General features: G+C 55.1%; 1 protein-coding gene across 1 annotated transcript; it reads right to left on the bottom strand.

The window, feature by feature from the left end:
* Positions 1-334: 334 nt before the first annotated feature.
* Positions 335-13,808, bottom strand: MSRA (methionine sulfoxide reductase A). The gene is made up of 6 exons (XM_029053007.2): positions 13,642-13,808; positions 8,824-8,892; positions 7,652-7,771; positions 6,207-6,311; positions 4,508-4,614; positions 335-853 (listed from the first exon to the last, which is right to left on the bottom strand). Exons 1-6 carry the CDS (start codon positions 13,742-13,744, stop codon positions 689-691), a joined length of 669 nt encoding a protein of 222 aa, XP_028908840.1. The 5' UTR covers positions 13,745-13,808; the 3' UTR covers positions 335-688.
* Positions 13,809-16,484: the final 2,676 nt, after the last annotated feature.

Below are 16,484 nucleotides of genomic sequence, written 5' to 3'. Positions count from 1 at the left end.
ACGACCAGGTCTCCTCCCCGCAGGAACCCCTCTGGTCGATGCTCCTCTGGACGGCCTTGATGACCTCTGCTGCCTCTCTTCGTTCGCTGGGCACAAGGTAGAGTCGGGGTCGGGGACTTGGAGAGCCAGACCGGGCTGTAGCCCCAAAGCCCGAATCTTCCCCCCAAAGACACCCTGTCCCTTCAATCTGCGATAGTTTCCAAGGATTTCCCCCACTCCCTCCCCCAAAAGATCTAGGCCTCCTGTGGCTCCCCTCCAGCTTTCTGTGATGGGTGGTCCGAGTGCCACGCAGCCCCCCGGGAGGTCGGCCGGACCTAGGTCCTTGAGGCAGTGGCAGTGATAGGAATGGCTTTTATTGGTGTGCAGGTCGGGGACACGGCTTGGCGGGGGACTGAGGAACAGGGCCGGACAGGGAGAGGTGGACGGGGCCCAGTGGGGTGGAGTGGGTGTGGCTGGGCGAGGGGGCATGATAAGGAATGGGCACGGTCTGGTGCCGGGAGGTGGGTAAAGAGTGGCTGGTGATGGAATGGGCGTGGTCTTCCAAAAGGTGAAAGGGCAGAAGGGAGGGAGGCAGTTGCCCTGCCCTCCAGCCCGTCTGGCCAGCGTTCCCACTGCCGCCAGTGCCCGGTCAGCCGGGGGCGCCAGGCAATCAGCAAATCAGCGCACGGGGCGGGGGCAGAGCTGCCAATCACTTCCTGATTCCAATGGGGCAAGAGACGCCGGTGCCCCCGAGCCCGCAGTAGCCGTGGGGGTTCTTGCTGAGATACTGCTGGTGGTATTCTTCCGCGTAGTAGAACTCCTGTCCCTCCCGGATGTCGGTGGTGATGGCGCCGAAGCCGTTGTCCGTCAGCACCTGCCAGGGTCGGGTGAGACGGGGGGTGGGTCAATGGCAGGTTCACCCCCAGGCATATTCCTTTCTGGGCGTCCCCCGCTTTGTGGGTGGGTGTGCTGTGCCCCGTCCCGACGGCACCCTCAGGTCTGCCCGGGTGCCCACGGGCATGGAGTCCGGCCAAAACGGTCTGTCATTACATCCGGGACCGTCATCCCTTCCCACTCCCTGAAATGTTCTCCGGTCTTGGCTGTTGGGCCCTGATTTGCAGTCAGACATCTGGGGGAGGGGGAGTCTCCTGGGGACAGAGATGTCTGCTAGGCACCTTCTGTGTGTGGAGTTCTGTACTGGGCTCCTCCTTGGGGCAGAGCTCTGAACTGGGCACTTACTGTGTGTGGAGTTCTGTACTGGGCCTCTCCTGGTGCCACACTTCTGTATTGGGCGCCTACAGTGTGTGGAGTTCTGTACTTGGTCCCTTCCGGTGTTAGAGCTCTGAATTGGGCACCAACTGTGTGTGGAATTCTGTTTGGGGCACCATCCTGTTGGCAGTGCTCTGTATTGAGCGACTTCTGTGTGTGGAGCTCTGTTTTGGGCACCTCTGGGCTGTAAAATGGGGATCAAGACTAGAAACTGTGTCCAACCTGATTGGCTTGTATCCACCCCAGAGCTCTTAGTACAGTGCCTGGCACATAGCAGGTGCTTAACAAATATCATTATTATTATTGTTATTATGTCTCTCCTCGGTAAGGTTCCTGTGGTAAGGAAATCTGGCTAGTTGTGGCCGGAAGGTGGGCTGAGAAGGAGCACACTGGACCGGGCTCGGGGCCTGCGCTTCCTTCTGCTGCCCGCCACTGTCCAAGCCCCGCTAAGCCCGGGGACCACACGGTGCTCGCCATTCCGAAGGCGGCATCTCCGGTCGTGAGGGTGCGCTGGCCTCGCCGGCGGCGGATGGCAGATGGCCGGTCGCGGGGGTGGGCAACCGACTGGTGTGGGCTGCCAGGAAGTCAGAGCAGCCGCTGGGCCGCCCCGTGGCCCGATTGGCTCCACCCACAGATGCTGCTTGGGGAAGCATGGGGGTGGGCGGAAACCAAGGACGGTAATCACAGCTTGGTAGGGTAGGGGGTGGGGAGGGAGAAAATGGCAGAAAATTAGCACCTCTTGATCCTTCCTCCTCTCAGGAAAGCGGGGGACCCTCCTTAGAAACCCGACGCGAGGGATATGGAAAGCAGCATGGTGTAAGTGGATAGAGCACGGGCCTGGGAGTCAGAAAGTCAGGGGCACTTGAGCCTGGTAGGTACGTGATGGGGACCAGGGAATGGGGCGGCCTAAACGTGATGGGAGTGGATTGTGCCCACCAGAGGGACTGACTCATTTTAGAAGCAAACTTGAGGTGGAAATGTCCATCCTCATTCTCCCCTCTTTCTCCAAGTCCTAAAAACACACACAACACACGTGAACTGGCCTGCCATTCCTCTCCCTTCTGCTCATCTAGCGGTGGGAAATGTGAGCCCTGCTGTCTTTCTTTTAAGGTATTTGTTAAGCGCTTACTATGTGCCAGGCACTGTACTAAGTGCTGGGGTAGATATAAGGTGATCAGGCTGGACGCAGTTCCTGTCCCACACTGTGCTCACAGTCTTAATCCCCATTCGACAGATGAGGTAACTGAGGCACTAAATGACTTGCCCAAGGTCACCCAGAAGACAAGTGGCAGAGCTGGGATTAGAACTCGGGTCCTTTGTATTATTTGTTTAAAGTGCTATGTGCCAGGCACTGTACTAAGCGCTGGGGTAGATACAAATTGATCAGGTTGGATACAGTCCCTGTCCCACACAGGGCTTGCAATATTAATCCCCATTTTATAGATGAGGTAACTGAGGCGCAGAGAAGTTATTTGCCCAAGATCACACAGCAGACAGGTGACGGGGCTGGGATTAGAACCCAGGTCCTTCCGACTTCCAGGCCCGGGTTCTATCCTCTAGCCCCCGCCGCTTCTCCCTTTCCTCCGAGCTCGCCTCGCACGGCTCCTTGGTCGCACAAATGGAAGTTGGGGTCGGCATGGATCCTCCCGCCGTCCCTCCCCTTTCGACAGGTCTGGTCCCTGGGCAAAGCGCCCATTCCCAGTCCTGAGCGAATGCCAGGTTAGCCCGAGTTGCAGGCAGCCTGGCACCCTGCCCGTTTGGCTCGGCTGGCATCCCTTCTCTCTGCCTCCCAAACCCTGTTCCACCGCCCTGGAGGCGTTGGATTTCCGTATGTCCCTGTGCCCTTTTCGTTGCCCGGAATTAGCGAGCGGTGAGGCTGCGAAAGAGGCCGGGTGGTGCAATAGTGTTGCACAGCTCAGCTGCCGGCCGGGGAGGGGAGGGATCCGGGTTCTCAATCGATCCATCAATCAATGGTAATTATTGAGTGCTTCCTGGGTGCGGAGCACTGTACTAAGCGCTTGGGAGAATACAGCAGAATTAGCAGAATTATTAACAGAATTATGGTTCCCCGACCATAACGCGCTGACGTCATCCCCTTCCTTCCTTGCTTATAGGCAGGCTGTTCAATCTTATTTCATTCAATCGTATTTATTGAGCGCTTACTGTGTGCAGAGCACTGTACTAAGTGCTTGTGTAGATACCAGCTAGTCAGGTTGGGCACAGTCCACGTCCTACGTGGGGCTCACGGTATTAATCCCCGTTTTACAGATGAGGGAACCGAGGCACAGAGAAGTGAAGTGACTTCCCTAAGGTCACACGGCAGACAAGCGGCGGAGCCGGAATTAGAACCCTGCTTTTGCAATGGTATTTAAACTTCGGCCCCCTATTTCAACACCACCCCTTTCCTGCCAGTCCCCGGTTCCTCTCTCCTCCCTTCCTCTGCCCCCTGGCGATCCGGAAGAGCGCAATTGGGCGGTAACTGCGGGGGCACTGAGGCCCTTCCGGGGCACCGCCATCCGGAAAGGAGCTCCGAGAGGGTCCGGAGGCCGGGGGGCAGAAGCAAAAACAGTGCTAGAATGCAAACACGATGGCACGCCTCCTCCAAGCAGTCTTCCCTGATTTCCTCTTCTCCCACGCCTTTCTGCGTCACTATTGCACTGGATTTGCACCTCTTATTCACCCCTCCTTCAGTCCCACAGCACTTTATCCCTATTTATATTTTAAATAAATATGATTTATTTCTAATAACATCTGTCTCCCCCTCTAGACTGTGAGCTCCTTGTGGGCGGGGAACCCGTCTACCAACTCGGTTACATTGTTCTCTCCCAAACGTTTAGTACAGTGCTCTGCACCCAATAAGCACTCAGTAAACGTGATTGATTGATTGACAGCTCCGCCAGGGGTGGAGCGGGCTGAGCTGTGGGACCCACTTCGGGCCTTCCAAGTCTGATTAGCTACAAGCTAATCATGTTGGAGACAGTCCCTGTCCCACATGGGGCTCACCCGCTTAGTTCCCATTTTACAGATGAGGTAACTGAGGTCCAGAGAAGTGAAGTGACTTGTCCAGGGTCACACAGCAGACTGGTGGCGGAGTGAGGATTAGAACCCAGGTCCTTCTGACTCCCAGGTCCGGGCTCAATCCACTAAACCACGCCGCTTCTCCAAGTCACACGGCAGATTAGACCCCGGGTCCTCTGACTTTCAGGTCCGTGGTCTTTCCAGTGGGCCCCGCTGCTTCTGCCTGGGGCAGGCCCCTTACCTTCTGGTACTTCTCCCTGGAGTTCAGCGCGGCCTCCAGCTGACCCGCTGCCGCCGGGAAGATGGCCGATCGGTACTGAGTGCCGAAGTCATTGCCCTGGCGCATTCCTGGGAGGGGAAGTGGGGGAATCACAGGGCTATTTATTGAGCACTTACTGCGTGCAGAGCATTGCAATAAGTGTTTGGGACAATATAGTAGGAAGACCCGATCTCGGCCCTCAAGGAGCTTACAGCTTTATGAGGGCAGAGCACTGTAGTAAGCGCTTGGGACAGTACAGTAAAGTCGGCAGACCCGATCCCTCCCTTCAAAGACCTTCTAGCTTCCCGGGTGCAGAGCACTGTAGTAAGCTCTTGAGACAGTACAATATACTTGGTAGACCTGAACCCTGCCCTCAAAGAGCTTCTAGCCTCCTGGGAGCCAAGCACTGTAATAAGCACTTGGGACAGTACAATACAGTTGGCAGATCCCACCTCAACCCTCCAAGAACTTTCAGTTTACTGTGTGCAAAGCACTGAGCTGAGCGCTTGGGAGAGGATGATACGATAGAGTTGGTCGACACAAGCCCTGCCCACAGAGAACGTGGTCTAGCGTGGGGGAAATTACAGATGGGGGAAATAGCGGGACAGGGGAAGGTGGAGAAGAAGCGCGAATGCCCAGGTTAACGGACTCTCCCTCCCTCCCCTCAACACCCGATTAGACTGTAAGCCCGTCAAAGGGCAGGACAGTCTCTATCTGCTACCGATTTGTACATTCCAGGAGCTTAGTACAGTGCTCTGCACATATTAAGTGCTCAATAAATACTATCGAATAAATGAATGAACACCCTACCCGCCATGCTGCTCCCGGGGGTGTCTCAGCCCTCCCCAAGCTGCCGGGGGCTGCTGATCCTCCTCTTCCAGAAAACCTTCCCCGATTCAGCTCCACCGCCCCCAACTGCATTGCCCTAATTTGAGTCTACCAGCTGTTATTATGTTGTACCTTCCCAAGCGCTTAGTACAGTGCTCTGCACAGAGTAGGTGCTCAGTAAGTACCCACTGACTGTCAGTAGACGTCGTCCCTGTTCCCTGAGTGCTTAGGAGAATCCAGCAGAGTTACGACGTGATCCCTGCCCTCGGGACGGTTTAGGGGACATGCTGTATGCGGCCCTGGGTGTGGCGTGGGTGGCAGCGCGGCGGACCTTCGATGTGCGTGGAGGATGAGGAGGGAGATGAAGGGGTGTTGCTGTGGGTGCCCGCTGGAGGCTCTGGCACCGCCTCCGCCTCCTGGCACGGGCACCTTCTTGGAGCTTCTGCTCCGAGAGTTGGCCTCGGTGCGCTGCGATGGTGTGCTTGGGGACCGTGACCCCAGTGGGTTGGGTTTTTTTAATGGTACTTGTTACGCTCTTACTATGTGTCAAACACCGTTCTAAGCGCCGGAGTAGGGACGATTTATTAGGCCGGACGCAGTCCCTGTCCCGCGTGGGGCTCAGGGATCGAATCCCCAATTTACAGTTGGGGAAATAGAGGCACAGAGAAGTAAAGTGACTTGCCCCAGTTCACACAGCAAGCAGTCGGCACAGCCAAGATCGGAACCCAGGTCCTTCTGACTCCCAGGCCCGGGCTCTATCCGCTAGGCCGGGCCGGTGTCCCGACCCCAGAGGTCGTCGTTGACGATAACTGAATAGACCCCCCCTTCCCGGGCTCCTCCAGGCGGGCTCTACCTTGAGTGGGGTCATGGTTCTCCCAGAAGACTCGCAGCAGGTCCTCGAAGCTGATGCGTTCCGGGTAGTACACGACTCTGACACACTCCGCGTGGCCGGTTTTCCCTGAGGAAAGAGGGCATGCAGACACACACACAGAGATTCAGACTCGCTCGGGCACACGGCCAAGTCCCCTAACCTCTCCGAGTTTCTGTTTCCCCCATCAGTCGATCCGTGGTATTTACTGATCGTCTGCTGTGTGGGGAGTTCTGTACCGGGCACTTGGGAGAGTACGACGCAACGGAGTTGGAAGCCACGTCCCCCACCCGATTGGCAGGATTAAACGCTGCTTCCTCTCCAGGAAAATCGGAAGTACCGGCGGCACACAAAGATGTAAGTGCTCAGTACACTGCTCCGTACACGGTAAGCCCTCAATAAATACCACTGCGGAGAATGGAATAACTGCTGCTGCCAGTGATCACTTGGGAGTCTAGTTCTGTGGCCTCCCCAGGGGAACGGTTAGTGGATTTCTCTCCTTGTCCATCTAGGCTTATTTTAGAAATCAAAACAAGTGTCCAACTGGATTGTCAGCACCTGTAGAATCCTTTTGCCTGTCTCTTCCTCTAAGGTTGTAAGCGGCTTGAGGGAAGGCAACGTGTGTCTTGCTAATATTGTGCTCTCCCAACGGTTTAGTACAGTGCTCTGCAACAGTAAACCCTTAATAAATACCGTCGATTGATCTGTTGGATTTTCCCAAGCAATTAGCACAGTGCTCGGCATGCAGCAGACTGCACTGTGCTAATTACTCCCTGCCCATGGGAGCCAGAAGAAAAAGACCGTATAATGTTGATTAATTGCTATATGGATTGAGTTTACTAGAATGAGGGAGAGCAGACATCTCATCTCCGTTTTACAGATGAGGAAACTGAGACCTAGAGAGGTTCAGCGGCTTGCCCGAGGTCAAGTGGCAGCCCGGGGGGCCGAGCGGGGGAAGGGGCCGGGGTGAATGGGCCTCCTCTGGCCCCCAGGGTCCGGTGGTCCAAGTGGCCTGGAATGACCTCACTCCTTTAGCCCCATCAGCTCCATGGCCACTGCAGGGTCCCTAAACGCTCATCTGTCCAGTCGGCCTCTCTTCATCCCCATCCCCCACAAGCCCCTCACTCCACCTCTCCGATCTCTCTTTCCCCCTTCCCCCCAATCTCCATTCCCTCCTCCATCTCCCAATCCCCCCTTCACCCCTCCGCTCCCCAATCTTGCCCCTCCACCCTAATCTCCGATCCCTCCTCTACCTCCCAACCTTCCCTCATCCCCTCCACCTATCCCTCCTCGGTCACCCCCTTCCTCCATAGCCCCCTCTTCCTGCCCAAGCCTCAGGGGGCCCTCATCCCATCCACCTGGGAGTGGCCTGGGGCTGGGGGCTGCGCCCCCGTCGTTCTTGGCCACGGGCTAAAGCAGAGGCCTCGTACCTGAGCACACCTCCTTGTAGGTGGGGTTTGGGGTGTGGCCCCCCGCGTAGCCTACGTGCGTGCTGTACACTCCTTTCTGCTGCCAGAACTTCCTCTCGGCACCCCAGAAGCAGCCCATGCCTGGACGGAGCAAAGAGGACGTCAGTCCCTCCCCGGCCGCCGGGGGCCAGACACGTGCCCTCTGCAGGTTCCAGCGCTGACTCTCTGCCCCACGCTGGGGCCAGACCGGATCATCAAGCCCGACCCAGGCTCAGGCCTGACCCTCGCCTCAGTTGGAGCTGAGGGCAGGGATCTTTTCATTGGTTTAAGGATGAAGGGATTGAGGCCCAGGGAAGTTTGGCGACTTGCCCTAGATCACACAGCAGGTCAGAGGCAAGGCTGAGGTTAGACTGGACTCCCAGCCCCGAGCTCTCTCTGCTAGGCCCTGCTGCCCCTCTCTTCTCCTGCCTTTTATCCCAGGCAAAGATTTGGAGGCGCGCGAGGCTCCTTCCGCCCAAGGCAGAGCGATTCTTGGAGGGAAACCTTGCCACCGTAACTGTGTGTGCAGTTAACTTGGCTCCGTCTTAAGTGGCATCACTCCCTTTTCCCCCTGCCCCCAGCAAAGAAGGACGGGGGGAAGGGGGAGGGTGTTTCCAAATACCATTTTCCCTCAGTTGGTAGCAAGCTGTCTAAACAGGAGATTCTGCATTAATGGTGAATACTTATTTGATGGTCTGCTTCTTGATCTGTGCAGTCTCTGAAGGTGGCAAGGTAACACTGAACTAAAATACAGATTGTTCCTGGTGGGGGGGTGGGGGACAGATTTCCTGCTTCGGAATTAGTCATCTCCCAGCCAAAACGGCTCATAACAAATTGTCCCTTCTGCTTGCTTTCTTGGACCCAGGGACCCGCTGGCATCCTGACCACACACTACACTGGGATTCATCTGGAGGTACAGGGAAGGAAGGGGGGTGAGGGGAGGAAGGAGGGGAGGCAAGGGGAGAAAGGTAGGGAAAAAAGAGGGGAGGGGGCCTGCTGGAGTCAGAAGGCCCAGGTTCTAGTGCCGGCTCGGCCGCCGGCCTGCTGTATAACCTCGGGCAAGACTCATATCCTCTGTGAGCCTCAGTTTCCTCCCCGTAGACTGTGAGGCCCGGGCCGTGTGGTCCGTGGGCCCAGCGCACGCGGTATCTTACCAAACGTGACCATCTGGGTGCCTTCCGGGAAGGGGGCCACCGTCCTGTTCCCGCTGACGTGGTGTCTGCCTAGAAAAGCGGGGAGACGCGGCGTTTCGGGGAAACGGAACATGAGGCCCTCCTTTGGGAATGGAGGCTCTGCACCGGGCTCCACGGCCTCGGTGGTGAGGACCCGGACCTCCCCCCGCCTCCTGAGGATCCCCACCCACCCCCGAGGGCGTCGAGCTCAGCCTCACCGGGGCCCAGGATTGTGTTCTTGGCCGGGGCGGAGGACTGCTCCATTCACTGCGCTCCGATGAGGCAGAGAGAGGACCCACCATCGACCTTCCCTCATGACTCCACCTGGTAACCCTCTCCCCCTCTCCTTCGCCCCCCACTTTAGAGTCTTCATCCCCCCCACCTTCCATCTGAAGCTAGGTGGCAGATCAGTCAGTTGTATTTGTTGAGCACCTACTGAACTGAGTGCTTGGGAAACTACTCTCAAGTTAGGTGACATGATCCCTGCCCTCTAGGAGCTTCTGGTCTAGCCGGGGAGGAGGCAGATGGATACGTTTTTTAATAATTGTGGTATTAAGCACTTACTAGGTGCCAAACACCGCCAATTGCTGGGATAGCCAGGTTAGACACAGGCCCCCTCCCAGAAAGGGCTCACAGTCTAAGTGAGAGGGAGAAGAGGCTTGGGTTCTAATCCCGGCTCCTCTACTTGTCTGCTGTGTGACCTTGGGCAAGTCTCTTCACTCCTCTGTCCCTCAGTTACCTCACCTGCAAAATGGGGATGGAGACTGTGAGCCCCAAGTGGGACAGGGACCGCGTCCAACCCGATTTGTTTATATCCACCTCAGCGCTTAGTACAGTGCTTGGCACATAGTAAGCGCTTAACAAATGGCACCGTTATTACAATTATTGAATCCCCAATTTTCAGATGACGAAAAGGAGGCCCGGAGAAGTGAAGTGATTCATCCCAGGTCACGCAGCGGGCAAGTGGCAGGCCCGGGATCAGAACCCAGAGCGGTCGGCGAGGGGGCGTTCGGCTTCCGTCAGCCTCGGTAAGGAGCTTTGACCGGCCGCGGTTCCGATTTCCATAGAAACGACGGAGAACCACAGAGGGCCTCTCTCGACGTGTTCTGGGAGTCGTTTCCTTGAAGTGACTTCACCTAATTAATAGCGCCGTTTCCTGAGAAACAAGAGGCCCGGCTCCCCGGAAAAAAACTGTGGTATTTGCTAGGTGACTTACTATGTGCCAAGCGTTATACTAAGCCTTAGAATAGATACAAGATAGCTTGGAGAAAGTCCTTACGGCTCACAGTCGTAATCCTCATTTTCTGCACGAGGTAAATAAAAGTGGCTTCCCCAGAGTCACACAGAGGATAAGTGGTGGATCTGGATTAGAACCCAGGTCCTCCAACTTCCACACCCGTGCTCTATCCATTAGGCCACGCTGCTTATCTTGGGACTCAGGGTCCCGTCACCATCCGAGGCAGTGAATCGCGGGCCAAGCGGGACATTTGTGCTCTCTTTCTGGGGACGCAAGGCGGAGGGGGGCCCGGCAAAACAGCCGGGAAGCAGCGTGGTTTAGTGAAAAGAGCACGGGCTTGGGAGTCAGAGGACGTGGGTTCTAATCCCAGCTCCACCAATTGCCTGCTGTGTGATCTTGAGCAAGCCACTTAACTTCTCTGTGCCTCAGTTACCTCATCTGTAAAATGGGGATTAAAACCTTGAGCCCCATGTGGGACATGGACTGTGTCCAACCTGACCACCTTTGTCCAACCTGACCACCTTTTATCTACCCCAGAGCTTAGGACAGTGCCTGGCACACACAGAACATAACAAATACCATAAAAAATAAAGAGGGAATCAGCTCCCAGAATAATAAATATCCTTTATAAACAACACATTTTTTCCTGGTGCATAAACCAAGGGCTTTGTTTTTATGCTAGAACTGATGTAGAATTACAGGCTGGGAATAATTCAGGTCATCTAATTTAATTCAGTTATTTTTACCGAATTCACATCCAGTCCAGGGCAAAATCTAGCTCAACCTCCAAAAATACGGTTGAACCGCTGAATAATAGATTTCTCACAGGGTTTCAAGGAAGAGAAGTGGTTTATTTGGCTTAGAGCTGTGCTGTATATTATAGCTGAGGCAACAAAACAACCTAAACTATTTAACTGGCGAGGAGAGTGTTTGCAATTTCAACTGACCAACTGAAATGGCCTACTGAAGAGCAGGCTTCAGGGAAATAAAAGCCCTTGACAATAAATTAGATATTATGAGTATTATTACGAGGTCAAGGGGTGAAAGGCTTCTGGGAGGGGAGCCTGAGTGAAGAAAATGGTGGGGGACCAGAACTGGGAGATCAACGCCTAAGGAGGGGATACTTTTTTTCCTATGGTATCTGTTAAGCACTTACTATGTGCTAGGCACTGCATTAAGTGCCGGGGTAGGTACAAGCTAATCAGGTAGGACACATGGGATTCATAGTCATAATCCCCATTTTACAGACAAGGTAACTGAAGCACAGAGGTATTAAGTGACTTGCCAAGGTCACACAAGTGGTGTAGTCAAGATTAGAACGCAGGTCCTTCTGACTCCCAGGCCCGTGCTCAGTCGATCGGTAGTATTTATTGAGTGCTGAACTGGGTCCCGTAAACGCTTGGGAGCGTACAGACTTGGTAGATACATTCCGAGCCGAGAACAGTCTGGAGGTGGTCTAGGCCATTCTCTATTTAGACTGGGAGTCCCTGATAGGCCAGGGACTGTGTCCAACCTGGTGATCTTGTATTTTCCCCAGCTCTTAGTAGATAAATGTTATTATTATGATTATAATATGATGTTTCTAAAATGGAGTACTGGGAATTCCCAGTGGGTTGGGGTGGGGAACAGTTCCTAAGCTGGAACCAATCAGTCAATTCATGATATTTATTGAGCACTTACTGTGCACAGAGCACTGTACTAAGCACTTGGGAAAGACAGACATTAAAATAGATTATGTCCAGGGACTCGGAGCCAAAATCAAAACCATCTCTGTGGCCTGGTGGGCATTTCAGTTCAGTCGGCCCCCCTGGGAACATCTTCTATGGTCCCACCGTAATCATAATAATCATAATGATGATAATAATGGTATTTGTTGAGCCCTTATTATGTTTCAAGCACTGTTTTAAGCGCTGGGGTAGATACACGGTAATCGGGTTGGACGTAGTACCTGTCCCACATGGGGCACACCATCTTAACCCTATTTATTTTCTTAATGAGGTGTACGTCCCCTTGATTGTATTTATCTTGATGATGCTATCTTGTTTTTGTTTTATTCTCCTTTGCTTTGCTGTCTGTCTCCCCCGTTTAGACTGTGAGCCCGTCACTGGGCGGGGATTCATTCATTCAGTAGTTATTTATTGAGTGCTTACTATGTGCAGAGCACTGTACTAAGCGCTTGGAATGAACAAGTCGGCAACAGAACCTGGGGCCAACAGGGGATGGTCTCTTGCCGAACTCTACGTTCCAAGCGCTTGGTACAGTGCTGCGCACATAGTAAGCGCTCAACAAATACTATTGAATGAATGAATCCCCCTTTGACAGATGAGGTAACCGAGGCACAGAGGAGATGTGACTTGCCCAAAGTCACACAGCAAACTGGTGGAGCCGGAATATGAACCCATAACCTTCTGACTCCCAGGCCCCTGCTCCATTCGCTAGGCCATGCTACCTCTTATACCTCAGAGAAGCAGCGTGGCTCAGTGGAAAGAGGCCGGGCTTGGGAGGCAGAGGTCATGGGTTCGAATCCCTGCTCTGCCACTTAATAATAATAATGTTGGTATTTGTTAAGCGCTTACTATGTGCAGAGCAGTGTTCTAAGCGCTGGGGTAAACACAGGGGAATTAGGTTGTCCCACGTGGGGCTCACAATCTTAATCCCCATTTTACAGATGAGGGAACTGAGGCACAGAGAAGTTAAGTGACTCGCCCACAGTCACACAGCTGACAAGTGGCAGAGCTGGGATTCGAACTCATGAGCCCTGACTCCGAAGCCCATGCTCTTTCCACTGCGCCATGCTGCTTCTCACTTGCCAGCTGTGTGGCTGTGGGCGAGTCACTTCACCTCTCTGGGCCTCAGTTCCCTCATCTGTCAAATGGGGATTAAGATTGTGAGCCTCACGTGGGATAACCTGATTACCTTGTACCCCCCCCCAGCGCTTAGAACAGTGCTCTGCACATAGTAAGCGCCTAACAAATACCAACATTTTTTTTTTCCACCTTCGCCTCCCCTGCCTCGCGCCCTGCGCATGCGTCGCCCTCCCCTCTCAGCCCCAAGGTCGTTCCTCGCGCGCCTCTCCCTTTTCCCCCCCATCCCACCCGGCACGTGCCGTCCTTGGGGAACGCGCAGGCGCCCCGCCCTGAGGGGAGGGGGAGCGAGTGAAGCAAGAGGAGGGAGGCAGCCCAGCACGCCTGCGCAGAAGCACCGTTCCCCCTCCTCACGTGCCGTCCTTGGGGAACGCGCATGCGCCCCGCCCTGAGGGGGAGCGAGTGAAGCAAGAGCGAGGCAGCCCAGCGCGCCTGCGCAGAAGCACCGTTTCCCCCTCCTCACGTGCCTTCCTTGGGGAACGCGCATGCGCCCCGCCCAGAGGGGAGGGGGAAGCCAGTGAAGCAAGAGGGAGGCAACCCAGCGCGCCTGCGCAGAAGCACCGTTTTCCCCCCCCTCCTCATGTGCCGTCCTTGGGGAACGCGCACGCGCCCCGCCCTGCGGGGAGGGGGAGGCAGCCCAGCGCGCCTGCGCAGCAGTACCATCCCTCCCCCCCACCCCCCCCCGCCCTCAATCCCTACCGGTGACTTGCAGGGTCTCGGCCCGGCCGGGGAGCGTGGACGACGCCTCTCCCATCTTCCGGCCGAGGATCCGGAGCAGCCCCCGGGACGCAGCGGGTCGCATGGGGCGGCGGCCCTCCGTCCGGGGGGCGGGCGACGAGAGCGGCGCGCGCCCCTGCGCTCGAGCGCGCGCGCGCGCACGGCCGGCGGCCTCGAGCTTCGCCCGGGGCGCGTGTCTGCCCCTGGTGGCTGAGGAAGGAAGCGTCCCCTCCCGCCCCTCTTAGGGCGTTAATCATTGAGCAAGACGCTGGGCCCGCAGGGGAGGACCTCCTTTGCACAACTGCCGCCTCCCTTAGGCGTCCATTAGAGTCCAGGGAATAATAATAATAATGTTGGTATTTGTTAAGCGCTTCCTAGGTGCAGAGCCCTGTTCTAAGCGCTGGAGGAGACCCAGGGGAATCAGGTTGTCCCACGTGGGGCTCCCAGTCTTCATCCCCATTTGACAGATGAGGTCACTGAGGCCCAGAGACGGGAAGTGACTCGCCCACAGTCACCCAGCTGACAAGGGGCCGAGCCGGGATTCGAACCCATGACCCCTGACTCCAAAGCCCGGGCTCTTTCCACTGAGCCACGCGCTGCTTCTCAGGGAAGTGGGACCCAGGCACAGAAGAGGGAAGCGACTTAATGGTGGTATCTGTTAAGCGCTTTACTCTGTGCAGAGCACTGTTCTAAGCGCTGGGGGAGACACAGGGTCATCAGGTTGTCCCATGGGAGACTCACAATCTTCATCCCCATTTTACAGATGAGGTCACTGAGGCACTGAGGGTAATAATGGTGGTGTTTGTTAAGTGCTTAGTATGTGCAGAGCACTGTTCTAAGCGCTGGGGTAGGTTTACAGGGTAATCACGTCCCACGAGAGGCTCGTTGTCTTCATCCCCATTTTACAGATGAGGGCACGGAGGCACTGAGAAGAATAATGTCGGTATTTAAGCGCTGTGTGCAGAGGATTGTTCTGAGCACTGGGGTAGATTTACCGGGTAATCAGGTCGTGCCACGTGAGGCTCACAGTTTTAATCCCCATTTTACAGATGAGGTCACTGAGGCACTGAGAAGAATAATGTCGGTATTTAAGCGCTATGTGCAGAGGACTGTTCTAAGCGCTGGGGTAGATTTACCGGGTAATCAGGTCGTCCCACGTGAGGCTCACAGTTTCAGTACCCATTTTACAGATGAGGTCACGGAGGGACTGAGAAGAATAATGTCGGCATTTAAGCGCTATGTGCAGAGGATTGTTCTAAGCGCTGGGGTAGATTTACCGGGTAATCAGGTCGTCCCACGTGAGGCTCACAGTTTTAATCCCCATTTTACAGATGAGGTCACTGAGGCACTGAGAAGAATAATAATGTAGGTATTTGCTAAGTGCTTACTATGTGCAGAGGACTGTTCTAAGCGCTGGGGGAGATTTACAGGGTAATCAGGTTGTCCCATGTGAGGCTCACCGGCTTAATCCCCGTTTTCCAGATGAGGGAACTGAGTCACCATGAATAATAATAATGTTGGTGTTTAAGTGCTTACTATGTGCTGAGCACTGTTCTAAGTGCTGGGGCAGGAACAGGGTAATCAGGTTGTCCCACGTGAGGCTCACAGTCTTAATCCCCATTTTCCAGATGAGGTCACTGAGGTACTGAGAAGTCAAGTGACTTGCCCAAAGTCACAGCTGACAGGTGGCAGAGCTGGGATTTGAACCCATGACCTCTGACTCCCAAGGCCATGCTCTTTCCACTGCCGCTTCTCTGCAGCGACTTGCCCACGGGCACGCCGACAAGCGGTGCAGTGTGGCTCAGTGGAAAGAGCACGGGCTGGCGGGCGTCGGAGGTCATGGGTTCAAATGCCGGCCCCCGCCGCCTGTCAGTTGTGTGACTTTGGGCACGTCACTTCTCTGGGTCTCAGTAACCTCCACTGGAAAATGGGCATTAAGGCTGCGAGCCCCACGTGGGCCAACCTCATCGCCTTGTATCCTCCCAGCGCGCAGAACAGTGCTTGGCACATGGTAAGCGCTAACAGATGCCGTCATTATTATTAAGTGGTGGAGCCCGGAGAAGAACCCATGACCTTTTTGGTCCCAGGCCTGTGCTCTATCCATCAGGCCACCCAGCAGTCCGGCCTCTCGGGCCGATGGATGACCGCGTCAGCCTCCTTGCTGACCTCTCGGCCTCCCGTCTCTCCCCACTCCAGTCCATCCTTCACGCTGCTGCCCGGATCGTTTTTCTACGGACACGTTGGGGACGTGTCACCCCTGCTCCTCGAGAAAGTCCAGTAGTTGCCCATCCACCTCCGTGTCAAACGAAAACACCTCACCTTTGGCTTTAAAGCACTCCATCACCTTGTCGCCTCCTACCTCACCTCATTCATTCAATAGTATTTTTTGAGTGCTTACTAGGTGCAGAGCACTGTACTAAGCGCTCTCCTACAATCCTGCCCGTACACTAAGCTCCTCTAGAGCTAACCACCTCACTGTGCCTCCATCTCGCCTGTCTCGCTGCCCACCCCTAACCCCCGTCCTGCCTCTGGCCACCCTCCCTCCCTCCTCAAATCTAACGGACAATTACTGTCCTTCCCTCCAAAGCGATATTGAAGGTCCATCTCCTCCAAGCGACCTTTTCAGACTAAGCCCCACTTTTCCTCATCTCCCACTCCCTTCTGCTTTGCCGTGACTTGTTCCTTTTGTTCCCTTTCCCTCATCTCCCCCTTCCCTGCCCCTCAACCCCGTAACTCTGAAGAACACACCTGTAATTTTATTTATTTGTATTGTCTGTCTCCCCACCTATAGACTATAAGGTTGTGTTCTGGGAATGTCACTGTTG

This window comes from Ornithorhynchus anatinus, chromosome X2 (genome assembly GCF_004115215.2).
Source record: "Ornithorhynchus anatinus isolate Pmale09 chromosome X2, mOrnAna1.pri.v4, whole genome shotgun sequence".
NCBI classification, from domain to species: domain Eukaryota; kingdom Metazoa; phylum Chordata; class Mammalia; order Monotremata; family Ornithorhynchidae; genus Ornithorhynchus; species Ornithorhynchus anatinus.
The sequence above is the reverse complement of the archived record's forward strand: the minus strand, read 5'-3'. Positions and strand labels throughout refer to the sequence as shown.